We start from the raw sequence: 27937 nt of genomic DNA, 5'->3' as shown, positions 1-27937 counted from the left end.
AAGGTGAAAAGGGAAATGCTGCTACTCATTTTTCAATGAAAAAACACTAGATTCATGCAGAGAAAAAAACCAGAAGGAAGTCTGCTCAGACAGAAAAGGAGCAGCAGCTTTCTTCCATAACTTTATAAAACAACAAAACCTGCATACCTCTCAAAATTACTAATTGCAAATTTAGCTTGTACTGTGCATTTAAGGCTGGAAAGAGAGGAGAAACTATCACCTGCAGCAAAAATTTTTGTCGTTGACACCTAAAGAAAGAACTTAAAGTTCTATACAACCTAAAAAGCAACATGATATGCAAAAAAAACCTCAAACAACCCATTGTGCAGAAAACTGATTTGAATATCTATAAAATAAAGACCTACCAAGTGAGTTTTCTTCTTCATAGTGCCTCTTCCCAAGGGTCTTCATTTGGAAGTTTTTATCCAGCCTGCTACTGAAGGTCCGTGCAGCATTAGTTTGTACTCCAGAATCAGAAAAATCATCTTCCATAAATGCTCTTGCACTTTCTTCAGCCTCCACTACAAAGTAGTTTTTTGGAGTCTGGAGAAGATTAGTTTCTCCTTTAGCAGTAGCTCTGCATGAAATTGCTTCGGACTCTGTTTTCATCCCCAGATTCAGCTGCCCTTTTCCAAAAGGTCTAGTCTCCTCTTGCTGAAAGCTATTTTTAAGTGATGATAATTGCTTGGTTTTCTTACTATGTGATATATATTCAGGCATTCTGACATGGTGAGTGCTTGCAAAAGACTTCATTTCCTCAGGGTGGAAGTTTTTTAATTCAAGGTCTTCATTGCAGCTTTTCTCAACTTTGGATTCTAAGTTCACTTTATCAGTTAAAGATTTTATACATTGACCACTCTCTTTAACTGAACTCAGCTGATCTCTAATGCAAAGCCCACTGCTTACAAAGTCATCAGATTCTTTTAAAATTGCCTTTGCTTTTTGATAGGCATTTTTAGAGACAGTTACCTGCTTTCCACTTGCAGTGCTGAACCCAAAAGCAGGATATGAAATCAATTCAGTGCTGGCATTCTCTTCCCCTTTTGGTAACCCTATCTGCATTTTCCTAGGAACTACTTCAGTGCACATTTCAGACTTTTCAATATTTTCCTCAATTAAAAAGTCTTCTTGTACATGGGCTGAATGATTACCTTCCATTTCAGAAAAGAGCTGTCTAGCTTTCCGGAGTGACTCTTCTGATAGTTGTACAGGCTTACCACTCGCTGTACTGAAAAATCCAAGACTGCTCACAGAAGAATCTGTCAGCTTTATCTGCTTATCTGGAACAGGCAAGTGCCCTGAAGTCTCAATATTCTGTTCAAAGCATCGCTTCTGAGAATTTGAAACAGACTTTGCATCTGCAAATGTGTTTGTATCTTGGTGACCATTTTCACTAACACTTACATTTACTTTAATAAAATGGGATGCAGCTGAATTACTCGCTTCACTTCTTGTAGCATTAAAAAACTTAGCAGAATTAGGACACTCAGTATGAATGACAAATGAATTTCCAGCAACTTCTGTTTGTTCAGTCCTTGAGTTAGTCTCAATTTCATATTTTACAGATTCACTGTAGTCATCTTGAAACATCTGTCTGACTCTTGCTAATGCACCTTCCGAAACAGAAACGGCTTTACCTTTTGCTGTACTAAACACAGTTTGTTTCAGATTACCCTCTTGATTTTCAACACTACTTGTTGTTTCTTTTAACCTGGCTAAATTATTTTCATCTTCAGGAAGACTGACTCGTGACTGGTTTTGGCAAGCATTAACCATGGTGTCTGCAAAGCAGTCTCTATCACCACAAGGTTCATTTAAACATTCTAAATCAAATTTCTTACTGTCACAGTTCACAGAGCTACTTTTTGAATTTAAGAGGAAGGATCGATTAGATCTATTGTTACTATACTCAACAAAAAAAGTATTTTTTTTATCTCCAGGTACAGAATTATCTTCAAGGTTATCTGATACCTTCATTAAATGCAGAGATGCAGCAGAGTGCACAGGAAAATCACGTATGTTTTCTGAATCATCGCTCTTTTCTGGGGAGTATTCCATCTTTCTCTCTGCAAACAGTTTTCCATCTTTAGGCAAATGAGCTCTACTTAAAGTATCACTCTCCTGTCTAGTAAGGGATTCAAATTCTGACTCCCCAGGTCTGACATCAGCTTTTTTATGTGCATATGAAGTTACCAAACTTCTTTCACAACCTTCACCTAGATTAACAGATGTATCTACTTCAACAGGATCAAGAACCACAGTGTGTTTAACAGGACTGCTCTCTACTGCCAGCTTAAATTGATCTCCAGGTTTTTCTAGATCACACCGAGCAATGCCTTCAATACATAAATCAGAGTCTTTTATGCAGTTCTTACCATGTTTCCTTTTCTTTATGAGATTCTCAAAATTATCATTATATTCCCTTCCTACATCAACATCTTCTGCAAAAAACTGTTCAGCTTTAGCCAAAAATCCATCGGCAATTATTATTTTCTTGCCACTAGCAGTATGAAAACCAGTTAGGTAACTCCCCTTCACTTGATTTTTTTCAAAATTCACCTCTTGCTCAAAAGGTATTTGATGATGATGATGGTAAGAACCTATTTTTATTCTGCTTTCATTCAGTAACAGCTTCTTATCATGGGTGGTGTCATCTTCCATACTTTCACAATTTATCTTTTGTTTATCAGAGTTGTCCAAAACATTTACATCTCTTCCTCCATACTGTATATTGAGCAAGTGTAGAGAATGATCCAATGCTGCATCAGAACTGGATATATCACCACCAGCTGGAGTTTGAAATTTTTGTGACAAGCGTTCATCTTCCTTTCTGTCTTCTCCCTTCTCATTAGGGGACAGGTTCTCCACTGTATCTGATATACTTAAATTATGTTCTTCTGCAGTTGTAACAGCATCTCCCAGACATGCTACACCTAATGAGTCTTCCTGCAACCTGCCTTCAACTTGGCCATCTCCTTGATTCAAAAATTGTTTGAAAGTTTTAAGATTCTGGTTATGTTTTTTAACAGATGATAGACTGTTGATGATAGCATTAGTACTATTGAAATGAACATTTTCAGTATCATTTATTGATCTTTTTGTTTGATTTTCCGTATTTTCCTTAAATGGCGTAGTAGTATTTTCATCATTTTTTTCCTGTGTATTGTGGGAAATGGCATCTATGCTTTTGAAGTCTGAAACACAAACAGTTTTTTGTTTGTTTTCTTTTGTCAGGCATCTGACAGAATTACAGTTAGAAGACATATGCCCATTTGAATTGTGACATCTAGTACTAGTTTCAGAAGATTTAAACAAGTCATCATCATCCTCCAAGTCCCTGAAGAGCTCTGTAGATCTGTTCAAAGCCGCCTTAGAAATATTTATTTTTTTACCTCCAGCTGAAGTAAAGCCTACAAAATTAGAAAAACAGTCCTGTTTAGCTATTGGAAAGCTCTTATTGGATATTCTACTTTTATTTCTGTCTAATTTAGTAAATGTAACGTGTTTGTCATTTTTATGTAAAACCACTGCATTTTCTTTTTCATATTCCACCACTTTTAAGTCTTCATTTGTGTCTTCCTGCTTAGTACAATACTTGTCATTTTTCACTTGATTTTCAGACTTAAAAGTGCTACAAAAATCAGCATCTTTCCTTTTTTCAAAAATGTTTTCCACATTCTTTGTTCCACATGTTTCTAAAGTTCCAAATTGTTGAAAGGCATGACTTTGTACGTTACTTTGCTTTCTAAACTGTGTAAATTCAAATTGACTACCTGTTTCTTCCAGAATACTAGAAAGTTCAGCAATTTCAGCTTCTTGGCTTGCTGTCAAGGTTTGATTTGTTTCTTGCAAGGATTGTGGACTTCTAGGAAAGCTTTTACACAAGCCAACTTTATGTGGAATAAACTGTGTAAGCCTGGGATTAAGAAAACTTGTCTGTGAATCTAAAGAATCAGATAAATTACCACCCAACTTGCTTTCTGAATCTGAGAAAAACATATTCGCCTTTTTAACCTTATTTGAAAAGTTTCCGACTCTTTGCATTGAACAGGCTTCAAAGCATTCATTTTCAATATCTTTGAAAAGCATTCTGCCTTTCGCTATACTGAATTCAGAGAATTTAATCTGCTTATTGGAAGCAGTCTGAAAGCCACCAAAGCCCAGATTCAAACTGCAAGCATTAAGATTTCCTGGTGACTTCCCTTTATTCTTCAGGTTCTCATTTGGGTTTTTGCTGGAATACATAGGTACGAATTGTTTATCTTCTTCAGAAATTACCTCATTTAAAGAATTATTATCTATACAATCTAACAACTCTTTAGCAGACTCTACAGCTACATTATTGAAAGCAGCTGCTTGAGGGCTTTCCTTGTTTTCAGCTGACTTTGGCTCTTCATTGTTGGCTACAACTTCTGACCAGGCAGCTGCATCCGTTTTCTCACTTTGTCTTAATCCAATACTACAATTTTCTGAGTAGTTTATTCCCAAAGGTTCACATGCTTCTCTGCCATCAACTACTGACCGCCAGTCTGTAGCATGCCTTCTACCCGTTGGTATTTTACTGCAACAATCACTACTGACTCCATTTATGCAAAAGTTGATCTGACTCTGAGTATTACTGCAACTGCTATTTGTCACAGATATAGTGTCACGGTGCACGTCAATCAAGTGTTCATTATCCCTAGGAGAAGACCACACAAGTTCTTCTTTCGGGCTCTGAAGTACAGTATCTCCATTGTTCATGTTAGCACTCACGTACTCATCTTCCTCACCCTTCTCTAAGCAACAGCCTTTAGGGAGCAATCTGGAACACTTTCTTGCCATTAGACATGCTGAAGTTAGAGCTTTACTTTTTGTATTTGGAATTATTTTACTTTTTAAAGTTGTTGTGTCTTCTTTCTGTGTATTAGATACTTCTACGCATTTTAATGAGGTAGCAGGTTGATCTTCTCTTGTATTTCCCTCCAAGCCTCTCTGATCTTGTTGCTTCAACCTATCATTGAAGGAATTATCCCATGCGCTACCCATTACATCTGTTTTTGAAGTACAAGTGCTGAAATTATTTTTCTTGATATTCGATTGCAAACACTTTCTCTCAGCAAGAAGCAAGCAGTCTACAAGAGAAGACATTACAGAGAAAACCATGTTAATAAAGTAGTTCTCATTTATTCAAACAAATGCAAATTCAATTTTTCCTAAAATTTTGGCCCTTTAAGATCATTTCCACACACACTTAACAGTGATACCATAAATATCAATTTTGTTTTCAAATGTGAATGCCTTGACAAGATTGGAGATCTATTTAATCTAATCATGTTCTAATAGCCAGAAGCGAGTAGGCTGCAGTTAATGTTATCAGCTGAAAAACAACTGATTTTTAATTGTAATAAAATTTGAAGAGATGGACTTAAATCCTCATGTTGAGACACAAGGAATGGGTTTCAAACTTTAAAGAGAAGTACTTCAAATCCTAACATTATTTTTCCAGCAAGAACAACAGCTTTTAAAAATAGGAGCGTGTGTTTGCTTTCATTATATATTTTGTTTTTTAAAGTATTTTGTACTTCTGTAAGAAACAGATGTACAGTCTCAAACCCCCTAATTTTAGAAAAACAACAATACAACTTTGCCATTCTTTATGATTTCTTAGAAGTTGTCAACTTGGACAGGATGGCCCTCAACACTATGGGTGCCTAAACAGCATTGACAAAGATAACTAAGTTTCCTTATTAGAGTAACAGTTCAAGGTGGAAGTTTCTATTCCAAAAACTAATCTGAGACTAAACCAGTAAGTTGGCATCAAACTACTTGACAATAATGCTGTTCTGCCACTGTTATTATAACAGACCAATTCCATACCTTAATTCCCAGTTGCAGAGCTACTTTATCACTAACGCAGGATTTTACACAATTTTATCTGAAACATTTACATAAAGAGAGTCTTAATAAGTAAAGAATCCTCCTCAAATGATGAAAAGCTCAATAATATACCTTGCTTATCAACACTGGCCACACGACAACCTTTAAATTCACACAAATCAGATTCCGAGTGCATTAATACAGGATGAATAGGCAATTCAGAGGTTACTTCTTTCTGTATTTTTTCTTCTTGATACAGTAAAGTATTATTTATTGTATAAATAAGTCTCTTGGATCTCTTTCTCAAGCTGGATAACATATTCAGGCTTTTAAAGCCAGACTTTGTAGGAGTATTTTCTCTATTTATTAAATGCAGGTCATTGCAGTTATCTGGAGATGTAGCACCACATACAACTGGGTGAGACACAACATCTGTTATGACAGATTTAGAAATTGCTTTTAAATGTGTGGAAAAGCTGCCATTGTAGACTATGGAATACTCCATGACATTTGTACTTTCAATTAAAAAAGAATTACAGTTTAAGAAGCTCATTTTGGAAACCTTCTCAGCTGCACATCCTTTTGCTAACTTTGGATCGCGAACGCTCAGGCACACTGAATTTACTGGAGTTACTTCCAATTTCGGGTTGTTTTCAGAATTTTTAATTTCATAGCACTTTTCTGACAAATTGATACTCAACAGCTTTTGTGCTTTTATCAAGTCTGAAGTATTCAGTAAAGATGTTTCCAGAGTATCATCCTCAGTTATTAGTACTGACTTCTCTTCTAAATTTTTCTCTCTACGTAAGTCAGAGGGTGAAGAGCTACAAACAGACATTTCCAAGTGAGTTACATCAAGATCAGATAAGTTCAGTTGAGACCACTGGCTTGAAGACTGCACATCTTCTTTCACAGGCTTCTCATTCTCAGATGACTTGTGTGTTCTGTAATGCACATATCCTGTGATCATAAGGGACTCAGACTCCTTTTCCTGTCCTATTAAACAGGCTGCTTTACCATCCCACGGATCTTCACCTGTGTTTCTCAGTAAAGAATCCTTCACTTCAATAGAATGGCTTTTTTCAGTCCAGTTAGTTGTTTTCATTTCCTGTGAAATGCCAGTCTTTCTTCTATTAGGCTGCTCAGAAGGAACATCCCCCTTTCCTTGAGCTTTATCTGTATTCATTTCACATTTCTCAACTGCATCCAGACCATGTGGCATCAGCAGGAGAGTTCCATTGGACTTAGCAGGCATGTTGAATGTATCCTCAAAGCTATTCATCTCACCAAATAAGCCGTCTAACATCTCCGACTCTAAATAGTTTAGAGAAGATGGGGAGAGAAAAAGAAGTAAAAAAATCAAGTTTTAGGAAATAATTTGGCAACAGCATTGGCATTTTTTTAGGTAAACACAGCTTTCAATTTTATGGTAATTACCTTTACTCAGGAGAGAGTTTGGAAAGGCACACCTACATGTCTTTAAAGTAGAGGTTGCCCTCCAACAGCAGCTGTTAGAGGAAACAGGAGGCAAAGGATATACATGCAGATGCCCTGGCCTCCTGAGGACTGTGGGTTAAGCAGGTTTCCAAGATGAAACCTAGCTGTCTCAAAAGATTATTTTTTCCCCCCCTACAGACAAAAGAATGAGTAGTAAACTTTACAAGATAAAAGTCTAGATGTTTTCCTTCCAGAATTTATACCTGATGATAGGCACTAAAAACCTTAAGAAGCTGTATATTTTGTCTATAACTGGCAGCTAAGGAAACTTCTTTAAGGATTATTTTATTAAACTTTTGATTTGATATAGAATAGTATAGTACCTAGAAAGATTTAGAGAATAACCTCAATTTTTTAATTGACTGGGAAGCTTTTAAGAAGTTCCACATGATTGGCACAAATATCAGAAAAATTATGAGAATTTTTTGTTTGTGTAGAGAAACAATATGCAGTGGCGGAAAAAATAACATAAACTCTACTTTTTAGAGAGCCTTAAAAGCTTACACATACCAAATAAAATATTACCTTCTCAAATGTACGAAACTAGACCCAGCTATCAAAATAGTTTACATTCAAAAAGAAAGCTAGGTTTTATTTTGAAAGTACTTTTTAAGGCTTTTTCATATCAAAGAAAAAAATAATGAATCACCTAGAAACCATCGCTGTCCTCTGTTTTCCTTGGGCTCACAGCCAACAGCTTAACTTTTCCATCAGCCTTTTCTATAATTTAGAATTCTATAGTTTTCCCTATCAAAACTTTTAAATAATCTACTGTCCAAAAGGTTTGCCATTTGGAAGTCCATAGACTTCCCAATACTTGTTCACACATATCCAACTATTTGTAATACAGCCATTAAGGCCTCATGCCCACACTACAGGCACAAAACAACTTCTCTCATCACCTCTCTTGAACAGTTAATCATTCTCTTTATCATCTGTTTCTTGCCTGAGTGGCAGAAGGCATCACCAAGATACGGAAAGGAAAAAACTGTAACACTACAGATTGAGTGTACAGGTCCTTTTCCTTATTACATTCCTCTGGAGTAACGCCCATGTACACATCCTTTTATCCTGTAATAATTTGTCAACAGAGATTTCTAAAAAGACACAGATGTATTTTGTTTCATTTAAACAGGACCCATTACCTTTAATTGAAAAAGAAAACCAGGAGTATCTGAGAGACTGTAAAATTACTGGTTGTAGACTGACAGGGAAGTTCATTTTGACTTCTAATCTCACTAGAGGGTCAGTGAAATGACAACTCCAAAAAAAAAAGGACTGCACAACAGAATTCTCTTGTTTTCTCAGTAAGTGCCCTAACTTGGCAGTTAGCTACCTAATTTGTTTTCTCAGTGCCTCTCCTTCTGGGTAGATAATACTCAGAAAAGAGGGGCTTTAGATATTTCTGAAAGTTAGATGTTTCCACTCTGCAGTCACATACTAACCGATTGTTAGAACATACTGCCCCATTTTAGAATGCGGTCATTATCAGAGGGTATTGAACCTTTTTCTCCTACTTCATGAACAGCTCTAGCCACTGAGGTTAAATACAGACCATTTACTCTGATCAAGGTTAAAAACTGAATGAATGATGCAATTTTCTTTCTTGAATTAAAGAGTTAAAATATCAAGTTCTGAGCAACATGTCAGAGTAAATTGTAAGTTACAGAATTTCATGTTTCCCGTTAGTTTTTCAATTTAAATAGCTTCCCAGTCAACATGCTGATTATTCTGTTTTTGAAGCAACTTAACTCTGAATCCATGGTTATATACCTACAGCAAAGCTGTGAATTCTGCTACAAGGGCCAAATACCTAAAGCTTAGTCTTAAGACTTCCTTAAGACTTGCTAGACCTGTCTTAGACTTCCTTAAACTAGGGACGTGAACCTTAGGAATTAATGACTGGCTTATGAATGAGTATACTTAATGACTATACGCAAACTTCAGAATTTTACAAAAGGAGCTGAATGTTATTACATGAGAGTACATTCCTTTCAGTCCATGGTTATACTAAAAGTAAACAGTTAAAAGTTAAAAGCTTTCCTCTTCCCCCAAATTATTACAACTGAAAGCCAAATTAATCCAGTAAAAAAATTAGTATTTTAAATACTTTGTAGTTCTTGTACTTTGGACTGAGTGCATGTATTCAGTCTCACTGCTATAAAGAACACAACCAGTACAATATAAATAATCTCATCATATCCTTAAAATCATGTAGATATTCAATTCAGTATTCTTTCTCTCATTTTCTTTTACTGAAACAAAACATATCCAATAAAATTGACTGTATCTCACGATCATACAAAACTATTCCAGAGAAAACACACATTTGAAAACTACACATATGGAGGTTTGAGCTATCCTTTTTATATTGCACCTTCAAATGCAAAGTTCACTACTATCAAAAAGGGAAGATACAAGGAAAAAAAACCCCCAAAAACATTTGCAAAAGTATTTTGTACTTTTAGAGAAGTGGTTTCTTCTTCCTGTTATTTTTAATCAGATACTGTTTTAACTAGCCTTCTCTATTGCAGTATGGGATGTAATAAGCTATTCTGGAGTACAGAACAGGACATAAATTTGTCCTTAACTTCTAGAAGTATTTTACTGATTACAGATACTTGGATATGTTTACTTCCAATTATGTTTTCTCTGCACGTTTGAACCTACAATATAAAAATTGCAGTATATGTCACTCCAAGCAACAATGCCTCCTGACCTCAGCATTCCTGGCCCTTCCCATCAAATTCTAAACTGATTCTTTCACAATTTTTACACGTACCACTGAACTATTTTTAGGGCAGCCCATTTGATACAGGTAAGCAGACATACAATCCTAAGGATATACCACCCTGTTTAGCTTGCATCGGCCTCTACAGCACCCTATTACGCTCACATGTGCTGAACAAATGCCTCTTAATATTCTTCCCTTTTGCTATAATTTCTCAACAAAAATCAAGAAACTCACACTGAAGTGTACATTTTCACTTGTCCACTAACATATCCGAGACCACAGAATGAAAACATTTTGTTCCCTTGCTGAGTATTTTCTGCATTCATTTAAAAAATAAACACTTCTTTCTCCTAAATGATTTCATAGAACCATAGAATCATTTAGGTTGGAAAAGACCTTTAAGATCAAATTCCAACCATTAACCCAGCACTTCCAAGACCACCACTAAACCATGTTCCTAAGCACCACAACTAAAGTCTTTTAAATACCTCCAGGGATGGTGATTCAACCACTTCCCTGGGCAGCCTGTTCCAATGCCTGATAACTCTTTTGGTGAAGACAGTTTTCCTAATATCCAGTCAAAACCTCCCCTGGCACATCTTGAGGCCGTTTCCTCTTGTCCTATTGCTTGGTAGTTGGGAGAAGAAACTGACCCTCACCTTGCTACAACCTCCTTTCAAGCAGCTGTAAAGAGCAATGAGGTCTCCCCTGAGCCTCCTCCTCTCCAGGCTAAACAGCCCCAGTTCCCTCAGCTCCTCCTCATCAGACTTGTGCTCCAGACCCTTCACCAGCTTCACTGCCCTTCTCTGGACAGGCTCCAGCACCTCAATGTCTTTCTCATCGTAAGGGGCCCAATTTGTCATGTTTTGAACTACTGATAGGTAGTAGTTGTGAATTACTAATAGGAAGTAAATGAATTAAAGGTATATAATAATAAATATATAGCAGGATTAAAAAACAAAAAACAAGTTCACCACAGAATAACGAGTATTGGGTGAAACTTCATGACAAACCTACTCAATAGCTAGAAGTAGTAGTCTTGCTCCCTGTTGACACTGTACCATTTTCTCTCTCAGCTCTCCCATACAGCATCATGCCTTCACTTACACCAGTACTAATCTGGCTGTCATCCACTGGCATGGTAACCTGATTTAATTCACTGACTCAGTCAAAACTGATTCCCTTTAAGGCCAGATCAGTTTTACAAAGTTGAATCAATTCAGGAAGTGGGAGTACACAGTTGGCAGAGGAAATACGCAGTTAAGATTAGCTCAAATCATCCAGTGTAACTTTACCCTCAGTCCTGCTTCAAAGCATACTCAGTAGTAAAGCATCAATGCATACCAAAATCTTTGACATCATCTTCAGCATTCGGCTTAACTGTCTCTGGAACAGATAGCATACTTTTATCACTCACCCCAGGATATTTGTCATATTTGGAAAAAAAGTTGTGCAAAATCTGTAAACCAAAGACATAAGCTGTTACATTACATACCAGTAAGTGTTACTTTAATAGTAAAACATGCAACTCAGAACATTTACTGCAGTATCTGCATAATGCTGCATGCCTTAAAGTGAAAGGTAACATTTTCACAGGTACGCTTGAAAATAAATAAGCAGATAAACCCCATTTTCAATGCAAATCAGGTTCCATCCTACAGTTAAATTAAGGGCTGTAAATAGGTTCAGCAGCTAACTGCAAGTGAGCCTCTCAAAAAAAGGAACAAAAGAGACAGGAGGAAGCAGAAAGACTTTTTGCTCATTCTAACTTGTAATGGTTTAACTGTGAAGTTTCAGGTAGTTAAGAATCAAATGTAAATTTATAATTGAATCCTATTAGCATCTATCCTTGGTTTTCAGTCTGATTAATCACTCAGCTTTCATATATGCAGAGTAGAATTACAATTATGCAAGAACTCTCCCCAGTACTATAAAAGTAATACCCAATTTCAACTCTTGGTGTAGGGGTTGAACACAAGATGTTATTGCCAAATAACTCCCAAAACTTTGACATAAGAGGAAGAAAACCAAACAAACCCACAGGTAAGTAGCATATTGCAATTCTTAGGTTTGATTTCTCTTTGAGTTACTCACTTCTGCTGAATCCAAGTGGGGTTGTTTGGGTTTTTTTGTTGTTTGAGGGTGTTTGGTGGTTTTTGTTGGTTTTTTTTTTTTAAGACAGCAAAAACATTCCTCAAAGGAGGTTATTTGTGAGAATAGTCTACAGCCAGGTTTTGCAAGTTTAGTTTTATGAGCAGTAAGTTTCAAAAATAGCTATATAGGACAGCCTAGAATGAAAATGACAGATTTTTTAATTCTTGGCTCAAGAAACGTAAACATGTAACTGAATAGCTTAAGTGAAATTAAAGGACAGCATAGCTCTTAAAGCTACTTACTATATCAGCTCTTTCATCCTGTTGCTTTGCTCCAGATATAGAATCATTCTCTCTAGCTTTAGAAGAAAGACACACAAGTAAATTCATTTGCTCCTAAAGAATTTGCTGAGCGTGTTCAAATATGGTTGTGTTTTGGGAGGGTTTCTGTTGGATTATTTTAAACACAATTGAAATCCCTAAACAAAAAGCTACTGAAAACTAGCTAAAAGTTCTGCCATGTGAGACAAAGACAGGGTACAAAAGCAGCTTCATAACAGCACAAAACACCCTAAATCATAAGTTGTTTCTGCTGCGCAGTTAGACCAGTTACCACCCTGAGACCACCACCATTGCCATTCCACTTTCAAGCAGTTATTCATGGCACCACTCCCTGGTATTTTTCTGTCAAAGGACCTGGATGAGATCTTCAAGCCTTTGTCAGGAAATTCTGGGGTTTTTTTCATTTCCTCCCACAAGAGCAGTAATACCTTTCACCTACATTACAATAGGAGAAAGTGAACCCTATTTTTAAGATGCCTGAAGAAGTGTCTATTCAAATAACATTTCATAGACATGGCATCTAGATTCCATATAGTAACCAAATGACTCGCTCTTCCCTTTCACATGTGCCAGACAGCAGAGAGTGGGCATCACTACTATGAAATACCAGGCTCATCTAGGAAGTGGAAGAATGAGAGCTCAAACCACGGCTCATCTCCCAAAACAATAATCAGCTATGGGTACTTCCCCCAGCCTTTCTTTTCAGGTCACATCATTCCGAATCAACACACACCCAAAATGGCACAAACTCAATAGTCTTGTAAATAGTGCCACCCCTCCCTCCCAAGAGGTATTCTAGCATTCATTCTTAGTATCTTTTATATGCTTGCATGCTTTAGACAGTGACAGTTTAACATTAGGAAGAGCAGTGTCAGGAAATAAGCAGACATCCAGGTCTTCCCATTTTCTCAGGGTTTTTCATAAAGTCATACAGCCAAATTTCATTTTGCTTACCATATGCTAATGAAATCCCTTTTACAGCAATGCCTCCAGTCAAGGCTCGATATTTAGCATTGCTGTTAGTTACCAATTACACAGTTACCACCCACTCATTCTTGTTTACAGTTATGGTGGCACAGCTGTTTGTGCAGCTGCACAGTAAATAAGGTCCAAGAATTGCCCTGTCCTGGAAATGTGGTCTTCAACTGGACCAGTATCTCAGTCCCTCTCACTGCATCAGTGTGATGATAGGCACAGCGAGAGGGGTTGAAAATGCTGAAGCCAGCACTGCTTCCGGACAGTTTACACAACAGGCTACCTTCTCAGACTTCATAAACAATCACATGACATAACCTAATAGTATCTAGTTTTGCAATACTGCAAAGCAATCATTATCTAATCCTCCTTCTATGCTTTGCTATGTTGTTGCTATATCTTTATTCCCTAATACATTATACAAAGGAAGAAAACCTTTGGAAAGCAATGACACAACTTCTTCCTTTCAGGGCTGCATTATATATAGACACCCACAAAGCTTCACTTTATAAGAGTTTTTTCCCTTTTTAATGAACAAAACCCCAACCAACCAAACAACAGTTCACACCAAGTGAACTTCCAGTGTGTCGAACCCAGAAGTTTTTAACCGTTAGCAACTGTTCATTTTCAGAAATACCTATTATGACTGTTGCACCAAGTGTAGGAGGTGTAGCTAAAGAACTTGACCAGGACATATCTGGATCCACTTCTGCTCCCAGGCTTTCAGAAATACATTTTGGAGTTCTGACCTAGGAATATATTTAACAAGTATTATTTATATGCAGAATTCTAAATGTACTACTCGGGGGGGAAAAAGGAAACAAAATACAAGAATAAAATACTCACCTCCAAAAGTTTTGGTGTGCAAAACAAGCTTCCATATGGTCCTAAAAAACATTATGTAATAAGGAAATTAAATAATTCCCAAGACATAAGGATTTATATCTACAGATGTCAAATATTTTGTAAAACCAAAAATTGAAAATACAAACCAGGCATGTTATTTCTCTGAGGTGTTCTATAAGTATTCCTTACAATAGCTGGACTGCAAAATGAAATCAAATATAAAAATATTAATTTCACTTCTCAATTTCTAAAATAATATACATAATATCTGAAATATTTACTTACTACCTCCATTGTTTTCTTTCTTTGCAACAATGGCTATTTCCCTGACTAAATAAAATAGATTTCTCCTAACCATCAGTCAGGATTTTAAACCTTACCATAAGTTTATGACAAACTGTAAAATACTTTTTTTTTTTTTTTTAAATACATTAGTTTTCAGTGATGATTTTTCTGACACATAACAGATTTCAACATAACCATACATTTTTAAATAGCTATATGAAACTACAAAAATTGGCATAAATTTATTTTAATTAGTTTAACTGTTCTTGTAAACAACATGAGTACTTTGATCAGATTTATCTGAAATATAATTTAAATGTAAAAGTCAAGGCTAGTAGTAAAAAACCCTCAGTAAATATTATAAATACTTTACAAATTACTACTTCAGAAGTACAGGACACATTGCACAGTATGTTGGGGATTTGGGAAGCTGAAATAATGTCAACAAATGCTATATGCCAGCTGTGAAGGAATAGAAAAATGGAAAGGAAGAAAGCCTGAAAGCAAGGAAGTTTTCAAAACTAGCTAGCATTTTATTTTCAACTCACTTAGCTACCTACAAGTATCATAAAAACATACTGGACATACAAGATTAGTCACTGCTCTGAAAAAATCTACCAGTCAAATAAGGTGGATTTAATGTTGCTTTTTTCTTCAGGTGCAGTTTAGTTTATGTTTGTGTTGACATATTTAGCATACCTAGCAGCAAGGCAGTTGCAGCAGGTACCAGGAGATTTTTCTTGATCTATTTCATTTTCTTGATCTATTTTTCTTCTTGTGATATCCGGGCTTAACAAATTCTCTTTGCCTACAATACAGAATATAATAATCAACACAACTTTGCAAAACTACAGGTAACAGTTTCAATTTTGAAGTTTAAAGAAAAGCTTTAAAAAAAATTATGCAATGTCTGACCTTTAGTTTTTAGAAAAAAAACCAAAAAACAAAAAAACCCAACACTACTTATTTCTCTAGAGTTTTGAACACAATTCTATATCCAAACAATGCTAAACACATTTCAATTACATGGCCAAAAAAACCCTCATTATGTCACTTCATTCACTTAATACAGATGTGTTGCAGTCTATTTCCTTTATATTATTCAAGTCATTGAATGTTCCATTTCAGTTTTAATATACTATATTGTGCCTTTCTTGTCATTGCAGAAGCTATTCTTAGGAGAAACTCAATACATGCAAACGTGCGCTTGTACCAGCTTTCCCTCAAATTTACTTGAGACATACCCATCTTGATTTGAATAAGCAGTATAAAGGAAAAATTATTTATGGAACCGTTAGTGAAGGCACCGCCACTGGTGGCAGTAGCTATTTATGTACTATGCACATCCAAGCAAAGAGAAAGAGCATGCCCACCAAAGCAGCAGAATGCTCTGAAGAGTGAGCCTCTCACACAAACAAGCAACTACTCAAAAGAATTCCTATGCAGATATTTCCAAACAACTTCTGTATCAGAAATTACACCTAGGTTTCTGCATTTCTCTCTGCTTCCGAGTTCCCAAATCCACATGCACAGCACAGCTGCAGCTCAGTACCATACCCCGGTGAAAACCATCAGCCTCCATCCACGCTCTTGTTTTCACAAGAAGAAAATCTAGATACACGAGCCAGTTGGGTCTAGCTAAGAAAACCAGGAGATCTCAGGCCAGCCACAGGTAAACTTTGGCAATAGCCATCTTCCCTTCCTTAGGGAGCATATACAAATGTCTGCATGCACAAACACAGAGCAAAAGTAAGCCATTTTGAAACGGAAGAATCATAAGGTTCCTCTGTTTGCAATTTATGCAACGCTACCAATAATTCACTAGGAACATAACACTGTAAAAGGCCAAATAGCTACATTTAGAAGAAAAACGCTCTCAGCTGAGAATAAGTTGAGCAGAAGTTCACTTTCTTAAGCAAACTTAAGAAAAACAAACCGGGTAACGCTATTCAATGGAAGCAATGTTGTAAAGTGTATTTGAACAGTCGCACAGTTCTGCACCTTTACAGACTTTGCTTTAGAATCTAAGAACAATTCTGGTAATAAAGGGAGTCCTATGTTTGTCTGTAACCCGTTTAGAAAAGCTTATTGTATTGTTAGCAGAGTACAGACATGGTAGATGTACAAATCTGATACTACCTTGCAGGTACATCAAAAAGGAGCAGTGTGACATGTACTTTCATGATGTACTTGAGACTTGGAAATCATTCCTTGTTTCCAAATGGAAAAGCGTAACTTCTTTCCATGACTTACAGTTTTACTAACTCAAAAGAGCTTAGTGCTTCTAGATCTTTCTAACAAAGATTAAGGAGTACCCTACAGACAGCTTCATGCTTCAGCATGATAAGGAACTTTTTTCTCTCTTGAAGGTTTTCACAGATTTTGCATAAAGCAAAAATCAGACTGCTAAAAAAAATCCACTCTGATTCTCAGTCAACGGGTTACACTAATAAGCTCATATCTCCATATATTAACAGTATTTAGAGTATAAGGACCATTACAATGTCTTTTCTGCGAGGAATATTACCAGTTCACTGCAAGGCTGAATTAATCATTAAGATCCATTCTGCATTTTTATAGGTGGTCCTCAGAAGCCTACTAAGATAATCTTTTTAGTCATACAATCTCTGCAGTAGCATTATCTATTCCATTAATAATCATCAGGTACAACACAACAGGTTTAAAAAAAAGTCTCTTGCTTCTGGAAAGCAAAAGCAGCCTTTAAGTAACACTTTAAAAAAAAAAATAAAAATCACTTACTTGCTCCTGTTTTTTTCTGATCCAGTTCTTTTCCAGGAGAAGAATAAGGTGGCAGTATTATATTTCGTTCTTTAAAAATCAGTGGAGTTGATGCCAGCTGACTGTAGGTAGGTTTTGCCCTTGGAGTTTTAAAAGATGTTGGATCAAGCCAGCCAAAGGGACCATCAAGTTCTCCCAACAATTTAGGCTCATATGGAGGTGCTTCTGCACTGAGCTCTTCAAACCAGTTGAGACTGATAGGCCCTAAGTCTATGAAGAAAAACATAAAGAAAAACAAATGAAAAAAGAAAAAAAGGATCCTCCATGCAGGATGTGGAAATACATTAGGCATTTAAATGCTAGCAGCAAAATCCCACTGATCATTCCATTGTCATACTTCTGTTTATTTTGTTTCTAGACAGCTTTGAACTCTTGATACCCGAGTATAAAATAATGCCTGCCCAAGTTCTCAGACCATTAACAAAACTAACCAAAGAGCAGATAAATATCCAGTTTGTTTACAATGAAAAATATACTTCCGACTTTTAGTTTATCTCTTGTTCTACTCAGACTACCAAGTTAAACAGGTTCCTTTTAATATCAACAAATGATACTACTACAGGTGCATCTGGCAAAAGACCAAACCCAGGCTGCATGTGGGTACATTAAGGAGGCCACAGCTAAAAAGCAAGTACCAAAAAAGTAACTGAGTACACATGATGAAAAAAAGCTACAAATAGAAATTTCAAGAAACATATACTAGCAAATACAGATTTGGGGCAAGAGGAGCAGCTAACCAGCTATGCTAATCGGCATAATGCTTTTCTATGGAATATACAGCAGATGTGTACAAAGTATTAATGTCAAGAAAATAAGCTTAATAAGAGTTATTTACTATAGAGAAGCTGTACCTGATTCACTGCAACGTGCCTTAAATATTTCAAAGAAAGTTGGTCTTTCCACAGGTTTGCAAGCCATTTTCTTTTCAGAACATTACTGGAACAGTTGCTGAAAAACCTGAGAAAAAATAAGGAATTACTTCATACAGTGCTATTCTAATGTCACAGGGCTGCAAGTCTTCAGCCTGCTTTCCTGCATTTCTTGGTAGGTGTGTTGTAACCCAACCTATTCAGGTTTAGGACTCTGATGTATTTAAACACTGCCAACGATGAACTTGGTATGAAAACAACAGACAAGAAAAGCATAAGGAGTCGTATCAGAGACAATAAAAAACCTCAGTGAATACAGGTGAAAATCAAAATGGAACCAACAGAAGACTTTTGAGGTATTTTAAGCACAAATAAAAAAAAATCTACATTCCCTAATATATGTTAGAATAGAATGTATGCTATTACATACAAACTCCTACAACCATTATAACTTATGTGCCAAGAATTTGATTTAAAGTTGCTTTCAAGTGGAGCTGACATTGCCAGTTTCACAGTTCTATTAAAAAACAGGCATAAAGGAGACTTTCACAGAAACATCCCTGTTTATTTTGGTACATATCTTGTTTCCACAGTAAAATGTTTCCCACGAGATGGATGTTTTACACACGATGCCTTGCCAAAAAAAATGGTAAAGGCAGGCATTGAAAAAAAAAAGAAAAAAAAAAAAAGAAAACAGATAAAGACTACCCTAAGCCAGAAAGCCAAGCAATTTAAAATTGCCTCAAAACTGCATTTTAAAAGGCGAAGCGACCCACGCACGCTGCTTCCCGCTAGAGAACGCTCCCGCCGGGCACCCACGCACACGCAGGGCCTGTGCAGCCGCCACCGGGTCACGGGCAGGTGCCTCAGAGACCGGGCCCCGTCCGCCGCGGCCCCCCAGCCAGGCTGTGAGGGAACAGGCGGCTGTGGGAGGGACCCCCCCAGCGGGGTTAAATCCCCAGAGGGCAGCAGGGACCCCCCACCACACATACCACGGCGAAGGGGCAGTTCCCGGGGCAGGGCCGAGCCACACGCGGGGCCCTTACCTCCCGCTGGCCCCTCAGGCGGCGCGGCGGCCGCAGCATCGCCTCAGGCGGTAGGGGTGTGTGTGGGGGGGGCACGGCCCCACCGCACAGCGCGCTCCCGCCGCCACCCCGTTCAAAGTTTGGCGCCAAGGCACCGGGAGCGCCCGCCGTTCCCGCCTTCCTCCGCCTCCGACGTCACGGGAAGGAGGCGGGGCTGGGGCGGGCAGCAGCGGGCGGAGGGGGCGGGGCTCTCGCGATAGGGAAGGAGAGTATCGCGAGGCGTGGGGCAGCCGCTGGTCTTTATTTGTCGGTGGGAAATGGGGCGTCGCATCCAGGGTGGGCGGGCGCCGTGTTCGTATTAGCGCTGAGGTGCCGGGCAAAGGCTGCCGGGGCCTCACCGCGGGCTGCGGGCGGCGCCCCCGCCTGCCTTTGTGGGCCCTGCCACATGAAGCGGTTATGGTTGTTGACGTTATAACAAAGAGACTATTATTATCCTCTACATACACGTATGTTCCCTTTTAGGCTCCTGAGAAATTCTTAGCCTCAGCAATGACTCCAAAGGAACTCCAGCTTGGGTGGAAAATGCTTCCTATCATCCATTGAGTTAAGACATCATTTATTTTAGCCAGATGTTCATCTGCCCTTGAAGGGGGTTTCTTCCTACCATTCCATACCACTCCTTACTTTACACGGTTCTATCACCTGCGTACTCACCCGTCACCTCCTTCGCCATCTCATCATGTTACAGATTTGCTGATGGTTAGAATTCATCAACTTTATTTGATTTTATAAAATCGCTTTAATAGAAATAGAGAGGAATAAGAAATATATTTTAATGAAACTAGTAGTTGCACAACAAAAGCTGCTATGAATTCCTCTGTACAGCCCTGTACCAAGGCCAAGAACTGAGAGCAACCAAATGAAGCAACTCGTAGTTACCTGCCAAGAAAGCGTGAACTTTAATTATTGATATAAAGAAACTGTATGGAATAGGGACAATAAGTTAAGTGTAAATATATTACTCAAAGAATGAAGGTATAGTAATTAGGTCATGTAACCATAGTTTGAAAGAAATAATTAATGAAATAACTAATGAAAGGAGGAGTCTGTTTCTCTAACTTTCTCTAACAAGGGGCCTGTTTATAAGTTATCTAGAGGGAGCGACTAAAAGAAACAGAAGAAACAGATGGTCGACAAGGACATAAATTAGCTCAGACCGATAAGAACACTGCAAACTTGCAAGACCATCGCATACCAGGCAAAAGGTGAAAAGTACCCCATGAGGAAGACCTACAGCCTTCCTTCCAAAGACCACTGCCCACGTCCCGGAGATCCCTGCCCACAATTCTTGGAAGAATTTGCACAAGCGCGAAGGATTGATAAGCTAATTAACATACGAAGCGAGAGTATGTTAGTGATTTTCGGGAAATACTATGTTTGTGCATGAATACTTAATGAATATGTATGGATAAGTTCTATATGAAGTGTATGATTTTGAAGCCTGGTGTGCATTGATCGTGAGAGGACTCACTCATGCACCCGGCCGTCAATAAAGAAGTGTCTGCTTATCTACAACACATTGGTGGTGGGAAATTTTTCATTCCGAGATTTTGGTAACAATCATACAACAGTTTTTACATGTCCCTCCTCCTTCATACAGACTTCTAATCCTGCAGGCTCTGGGAAGCTGCAGTAACTGCTCCTTCCCAAAGCACTTTCGAGGAAAACAAACTGTTGTTTTAAATGATTGCATGTAGCTTCCAATTTAATCCCCATTCCCCTCCCAATGCACCCTAACAATTTACTCCTGCTGCTGCCACACTGCAGTCCTAAATTTTAACTGTCATCTCTATACCCTGTTTTGCTTTGGGCTGATGCTGACAGTGCTTTGAAAACCCAAACATAATGTGGAGCCTTGAGCCATCTTTCGTTTAGCTATGATGGATGGACGGATGTGTGTTTCCTGAACCTTAACCTCCTTCTGTTCCATAAAAATTTTCTTACTGATTTATTTCAGGCACCTGAAAGGATGTTTCTCAAATACACTGTGGATTTTTAGAGACATCATCCCTACCAGCTCTTCTCTAGCCCCTGTCTTGTTGGCCCACTGAATTTTATAATGCAGTGCTTTTATAAAGGTGGTGAGGAGTCAGGCAAAGAGATTATTTCACATCACAGCAGGTCTAGGGATTTGGGGATTCTGCAGTCTCTGAAGACCCCTTTATACAGTTTCAATGATTTGATTATATGATTTTTAACTATATTACCTTAGAATTGAACTAAAGTGATGTAATTATGGAAGAACAACTATTAGTCTAATATGTAAGTGCTTGTAAAATCGCTAAAATTTTATTACACAAGTATTAAGCCACTTTTCCTGGTTTAACTGTTTTCCCTCCAGAGTGTTGTACAAACTGAAGTATATTCCATCTTTTCCTAAACCAATCCAGTTGATAGGAAAACCTGCATGTGGACAATCCTCAAGTAACAGAAGCAATAGGGATGCTTAGACATTTTAATACGAATAAAGACTTCTTTTCAGAGACTTAATTGCCTGCGTTCTTTGCTCAGTTGTCTGTGGGGTATCCAGTTTATCTAGGCTTTGTTAGTTTCCCAACCCCCCATTTCCTTCTTTTAAGACCATGAACAGAAGGTGTTGTGGGCAAGCAGGCCTCTCCTCACTCTGAAAGCCACCGTTGTCCCAGCTATGGCTGAATTAGATCTATTCATCTTTACAGGGTCTTGCAGAGGCGTGCTGCTTTTTGAGCACCAATTACTTCTCAGGGCTTACACAGCTCTATCAAGACTGTCACTGATTTACAGCTACATGAACTGAGGCTTTATCCATCCCTGGATTTGTTATTGGAGCTTGTAGCCCTGTGGCTGCATTTCCTACCTGAAATGGCAGGCGAAGGCCTTGATGAGCAGCGACAGTCGGCGCTTTGCACAGCTGCAGGCCAGCTCGGTGCAGGCCCTGACCTTCTGCAAAGATCTTAATGAGGGAAGGAAGGGAAATCCTGTACGTGATGGCCAGAGCAGGGGCTTCTTGCTCTTCGTGTCAGGGCTTCCTACACCTCCTGCTTGGAAACACATTAACCCCCGCCTCAGCTCAGCCCCCAGGACAAGCTCTGGGAGCAGGGCTGGGGGCAGGCCTGCCTGCAGTCCTCCCTTTGCAATCAACCCTCCAGCTGCCCCAGCTAGCCCCACTAGGCTGGGGCCAATTTCCTCATCGATTAGCAACAATTAGCAGCAGCTCTCCAGATAAGAATAAAGCAGCCTGGGGAGGCAACTGGGGCTGACTTTTCTGTAGCTGTGATCATGGAGGGCTTTGTCTATCCCCGCTTTGGCATGTACCAGAGCTTCAGGGGTAACCTCACGCCAAGCCACAGCAGGGACCTAATGGGGAAACAGCCCAACTGGAAGCAGACCAAAAGCAGTGGCATTAGCCCCTTCCTCGGGGCACCCCTCAGCCCGCTCCCCTCTGACTGCCTGGGCAGCTACCGACAGGCCCAGCTCCAGGCCCTGCTGTCACAGGTGAGCCCCGAGCTGCACCGGGCCGACACCAAGGAGGTGGGTGTGCAGGTAAACCTGCAGGCTGATGCTGCCGTGCAGTGCTCGCTGGAGCTGCACACGCTGCCCGTCAGCTGCCCCCACGGCCCCGCTGCCCTCTGCGCCCCAGGGTGCCTTGCCCTCTACTCACCCTTGCGGGACGGCTGCCTCTTCACACTGCCTGAGGCTGCCAGGCCCCAGGAGAAGGGAGAGTCATCTGAAAAGACCCCTGAGGAGCAGAAGGTGAAGGATGGTGGCAGGGAGCAGCAGGTGGGCCAAGCAGCGGCTGCTGTGCCGAGGGAGAAGGCAGCGGAGGTGCCAGGGGAGGAGGCCGTGGCCCCCAGACGACAGACTGCCTTCCAGGTGCGTGACCCTGGGGCTGGGGCCCACCCAGGGCAGGAGGGGTGGGGGGTGAACCACAAAGCCAGCCCAGGGAATATCCTTCCTGGTGTAAGGAGGGAGCTGGGCCAGGTGCTCCTGTGGTGCTGGAGGCTGCTCAGTGAACTTTCTCTCGGCAGTTTCTGGAGCAGAAGTATGGCTATTTCCACTGTAAAGACTGCAAGACCAGATGGGAGAGTGCCTACGTGTGGTGCATTTCTGGAAGCAACAAGGTAGTTGGCAAGTAATTTATTGCTCCTGAGATTAAGAATGGCACCAAATCTGCCACAAATCAAGATGTTTTGGCACAAATTTAGGTACCTGTACTGAACACCCCAAGTAAGTCTCTGTAGTAACTGAGAACTTGCTTTTTTTCAGGTATACTTCAAGCAGCTCTGTCGCAGATGCCAAAAGGGCTTCAATCCCTATCGAGTGGAAGCAATCCAGTGCCAGGTAAGTTGCTTTTCTATATCCTGGTAAGACCACTGGAGTTTGTCATATACTCTAATAGTTTACAGTTGCTGAATTCAATACTGACTTTGTGGAAGAGAACTTGCTTTCATCAAAGTACTGGGAAGTGTTATTTGGGAAAGGTGCAACAAGCTAGGATTCTCCTGCTCATGGCTCTACATGAATGGTTCTCTGTTCATGCAGTGTTATGCCTAGCTACAAGTAGTAGGGTATGGTTTTGTGCTTCTAGGTGAGAAGGCTCTTTCAGCTTAACTCCACAGGGTTTTTACCACAAAAGCTCTTTCAAGTGCATCAGCCCAAATGTGTTGCTGTGATTAAGGAAAACTAAATGTCAGTTTAACATGAAGTGTGAGCACCTTTGATCGACTACTAATAAAATGTCTTTTTTCTAAAGACCTGTTCAAAGACTCGTTGTTCCTGCCCTTGGAAGAAAAGACATGTTGATATCAAGAAGCCTCATCGCCAAGAGCTCTGTGGCCGTTGCAAAGGCAAGAGGCTGTCCTGTGGCAACACTTACAGCTTCAAATACATAGTCTGATCACTGTGCCCTCTTCTGTTCGTGCGTTGCACTCTGTCAATCTCTTGCAATGTTTTGACTTTAGGCTTTTGACCTGGCATTGGATAATGGATAAAGACTTTTGTATTATTTATAGAATATATAATGGGTAAAGACTTTTGTATTATTTATGAAGTGTATAACTTAATTGAACTTTACTCACAGCATATGTACAATAAACATTTGCACTACTTTGCTACCCCTTAGTTTCATCTTGCTGGAATGAAAGAGGGAAAATTACATCTGGAAGGAAAGGGAACCAGTTTGATTTCTTAACAAAAAGAGGTTTTGGTTTCAGCTGCCTTTAGGGAATGCTAAAATTAAAACTGTGAGAGCAGGTTGTTCCTGCAGTCACTCAAACTGAACTAGTGTGGATGATGCAAATGCTCTGGAGCATAAAGTCTGGGGTAAGTGCTTCTACAAGTGTCTTTTCGTACTGCCTCTGTCAAATGTATTAAAAAATCACAGCAGTTTGATAACCAAAGACTACATGCCAGAAGACTATGTCTATAAGATATGAGGGGAGAAGCATAAGCTTCACACGTCTTCTAGCTGATGAGGGGAAAAAGCCTCTTGAGCTGGGGTATCTGTGATGGAATGTAACAAATTCTCTCTCTAGACTTAGTGTCCCGAAAGAGGTAGAACAAGTTCCTATGCCCCCAATTCGAATACAGGCTTGTGCATCAGAAGCTTTCCAGTCATGTAAGCCATCTCCAGGGCTGGTGGCTTAAATGTAACTGAATGTGCTTTCCCAGGGACAAAATGCAGTCAGGGGAATCCTAATTAAAGTACTGCTATTGCAGCAGCACAGTGGGGCATTACTGCAGTTCACATTGCCTAGACTTCAGTGAGGCCTTGTTGGGAATAAATCATCTTCTTTCTATTGTACCTGAAGTTCTGGAATGATGCTAAGAAAGCTAGATGGTTACATCATGGGTTTTATCTGTGAAGAACCGTAGAATACTTTAGGGGTGGAAGGAACCTCTAGAGGCTCATACTCTGTGGAGGTCCGATTAAATCAAGTTGCTCAGGGTAGTGGTTAATGGATTGTAATCTACCTGCAAGACAGTAACAAGTGCTGTATAGCAAGCAGGTGGCCTGTCCTGTTCAATGTCTTTACCACCACCCTGAGAGAGGTAGCAGAGTGTACTTCTGAAGTTTGCAGGTGACAGCAAATGGGGGGGGGGGGGGGGGGCAAGCCAATGCAGGTGAGGGCAGTGCTGCTGTTTGGAGAGATCTCTGCTGACTGGAGGATGGGCCAACAAGAGCCCTGTGATATTCAGCAGGTGCAAGAGGGAATCCCAACCCTGGATGGGGAGTACCCTTTGTAGTGACACAGACAGGGGGACTGCCTGGCTGGGGAGCAGCTCGTTGGAAAATGCCTTGGGGTTTGGTTGGCAGTGAGCTGGTGTGCAGCCAGCAGCAAAGGGCAGCAACCACATCCTTGGCTCTACAAACAGAAGGAGAGCCAGCAGAGCAGGGGAAGCAATTATTCCTCTTTACTCAGCACTCACTAGACCACATCTAGATTACTGTATCCAGTTTCGGGCTCTCTAATGAGAAAGTTTTTTTTTTCAATGTAATGAACAGTTTCACCATAAATGATGGGGGGGAAAAAAAAGCATGTCTTTTGAGGGTTGCTGATCACAGGTACTATCTGCAACAGTATAGATTCAGACAATGCAATCTTCGCAAGCACATACACTGTTGTGATTATATATGACTTTTATATTTTAGTTAACTGGATGTACTGATCCAAATATCAACCGAAGTTACTTCACAAAAATGGTAAGTGTATTTACAGAGTGAATAAGTTACATATTTGCCAGAATAAAAGTCTCAGATGTGCAACAGATTTACATGCATACATTTAACACTGGACAGCAGTTAAATGTAAGAAAAAAACCATACAGGTATGACTTTAATATATACATTACAAATACAATAAGACATCTCCTTGAAGAAACATAACATGAGAACTTGCATTTCACGTTAATATTTTTACTTTTTATACTCAAAATTTATATTAAATAAAAATATGCATGCATACCAGGTCAAAGGATTTGACTCTGTGATGGGACTTTCTCCTACAAAATGGCAAGTTAAATTAGATCAACCATCCTTTAATAGTATAAATATCTTCATAAAAGCAACCCTCTAGTAGAAAGCAGCCAAAGTCCTTTTTTTTTTAAAAAAAAAAAAAAAAAAAAGGAAGAAAATCTGCCAAGACCATTCATGATGCTTGGGGGGGGCCTAAGAACAGACCTCTGCAATATGATCCAGTACCTTCAGAGACAGTAGCCTAGTAACATTAGGAAATGTACTTCATAGCAGCTCGTTGTTTTAAGATACAGTAATCATATTCAAATTACAGTGTACATTAAACTGTAGTCCATTTACAACTTGTTTCATATACACAGGCGCTCAGCTTTTGACCAACAAGTTTGCGAGATTCTGTGGCCAGCTTCATTCTGCCCATCTTTCACTCAACCAAAAAAAGAAAAATGTACAAGGTGTTTTTTTTTTAACAAAAAATATTATTTTGTGAAGGAAACATTGCACTTTTGCCAACCTAAAATTAATTTGCTATAAAGGAAGTATTGTTCACTGTAGTAGGCTTTGGTATGCAATGGAAGTCACTTCTTCAGTAGTGAGTTGCAGTTGCTCAGTGAAATGCTAACTGATTTTTGTGCAACACAGAACAAAGGATGTTGTCCCAGATGCTCTATGCTACCTTTGTCCTTACAGTATTGCTACACATTTGAAGTTCAGCCCATATCTTTTTAGAAGAGATCCTAAATGTAGCAAGAGTGAGCACAGTTTGACCAAACCTTTGCAAGGCTGAGAAGACATTGAGCCACCTCACTCCAGCAGGGCAGCACTCCCAGCTTGAAAGAGGACACAAGAGTCCTGTCAGAGACTTGTGCCGGAAATGCTGGAGTCTGGAAGAAAAGTATTGATGACCCGGTAACTCTGAGCTCTGCGAATCATGTCGCGGATCTCTATATTCAGTTCCATTAATTTGGTACAGATTTCAGTCAGGCTCTGGTTGGAGCCCACCAGTGCATAGGTGCCCGTCTGACCCAAGGTTTGGTGCCGAAAGTAAATGTTCAGTAGTGTCTGGACTTCATCATCAGAGCTACTTCCAAAGATATCATTGGGCCACAAAATCCTGCAATCAAACAGGAAAAGAATGTGTGTATCATTATGGGTTTATTAGCACAGATGGAAACTAGGTGTTAGAGATCTCTAAAAGGAGAACTGACTCACACACGCTTATAAGCCAAAAGCAACTCGCTCTCTTATGCTACTCATTTGTTACTCAGACTCTGCTATCAGGCACTGAAATCACATAAAAGCGCAACTCCTGTTACTGGGAAAAAAAGGCTAAGAAAACTCATTCAAATCAGTGAAACTGGGCTGAATGTTAGCTGATGCCAGTGACATATACCTTAAGGAATTGGCTCTATAAGAAGATTCTCAAGAGCCTCACAGAAGTACTTTCAATCTATGCAATGTAATTATCTTAATTGTTGCAAGCGTACATGTTTGTATTACTGATTTGATATCGTTATTTGTGGTACACCCCCAAAAAAGTTAAGAATATCAATGCCCCCATGTACCTTGTTGAAACATACTAACTTAATTATACTGACTTG

The 27937-nt window shown here is 39.3% G+C and overlaps 3 protein-coding genes across 7 annotated transcripts in view; 1 reads left to right on the top strand and 2 right to left on the bottom strand.

Annotated features, from left to right (window-relative positions):
• The window catches only part of BRCA2 (BRCA2 DNA repair associated), a 41067-nt gene extending 21550 nt beyond the window's left edge, over positions 1-19517 (bottom strand). The window contains exons 1-11 of one of the 2 annotated variants that reach the window (XM_056328695.1): positions 19346-19517; positions 18282-18387; positions 17392-17640; positions 15331-15439; positions 14493-14545; positions 14347-14387; positions 14138-14249; positions 12487-12542; positions 11435-11549; positions 5992-7173; positions 366-5114 (exon numbers count right to left, since the gene is read on the bottom strand). In XM_056328695.1, the coding sequence (XP_056184670.1) occupies positions 366-5114; positions 5992-7173; positions 11435-11549; positions 12487-12542; positions 14138-14249; positions 14347-14387; positions 14493-14545; positions 15331-15439; positions 17392-17640; positions 18282-18348 (6733 nt within the window). In that variant the 5' untranslated portion in view covers positions 18349-18387; positions 19346-19517. The remainder of the gene's footprint in view (positions 1-365; positions 5115-5991; positions 7174-11434; positions 11550-12486; positions 12543-14137; positions 14250-14346; positions 14388-14492; positions 14546-15330; positions 15440-17391; positions 17641-18281; positions 18388-19345) is intronic. The other variant, XM_056328696.1, reaches the window with a different exon arrangement.
• A 3097-nt stretch (positions 19518-22614) lies between these two features.
• ZAR1L (zygote arrest 1 like) lies at positions 22615-24412 on the top strand. The gene is made up of 4 exons (XM_056329615.1): positions 22615-23236; positions 23392-23484; positions 23630-23704; positions 24117-24412. The coding sequence occupies exons 1-4, from the start codon at positions 22643-22645 to the stop codon at positions 24258-24260; spliced, it is 906 nt and encodes a 301-aa protein (XP_056185590.1). The 5' UTR covers positions 22615-22642; the 3' UTR covers positions 24261-24412.
• Positions 24413-25985: 1573 nt separating this feature from the next.
• The window catches only part of FRY (FRY microtubule binding protein), a 217494-nt gene continuing 215542 nt past the window's right edge, over positions 25986-27937 (bottom strand). For all 4 annotated transcript variants that reach the window (XM_056328753.1, XM_056328750.1, XM_056328751.1 and 1 more), the window contains one exon: positions 25986-27450. In XM_056328753.1, the coding sequence (XP_056184728.1) occupies positions 27192-27450 (259 nt within the window). In that variant the 3' untranslated portion in view covers positions 25986-27191. The remainder of the gene's footprint in view (positions 27451-27937) is intronic.

Source organism: Falco biarmicus, chromosome 2 (assembly GCF_023638135.1).
Source record: "Falco biarmicus isolate bFalBia1 chromosome 2, bFalBia1.pri, whole genome shotgun sequence".
NCBI lineage: Eukaryota > Metazoa > Chordata > Aves > Falconiformes > Falconidae > Falco > Falco biarmicus.
The sequence above is the reverse complement of the archived record's forward strand: the minus strand, read 5'-3'. Positions and strand labels throughout refer to the sequence as shown.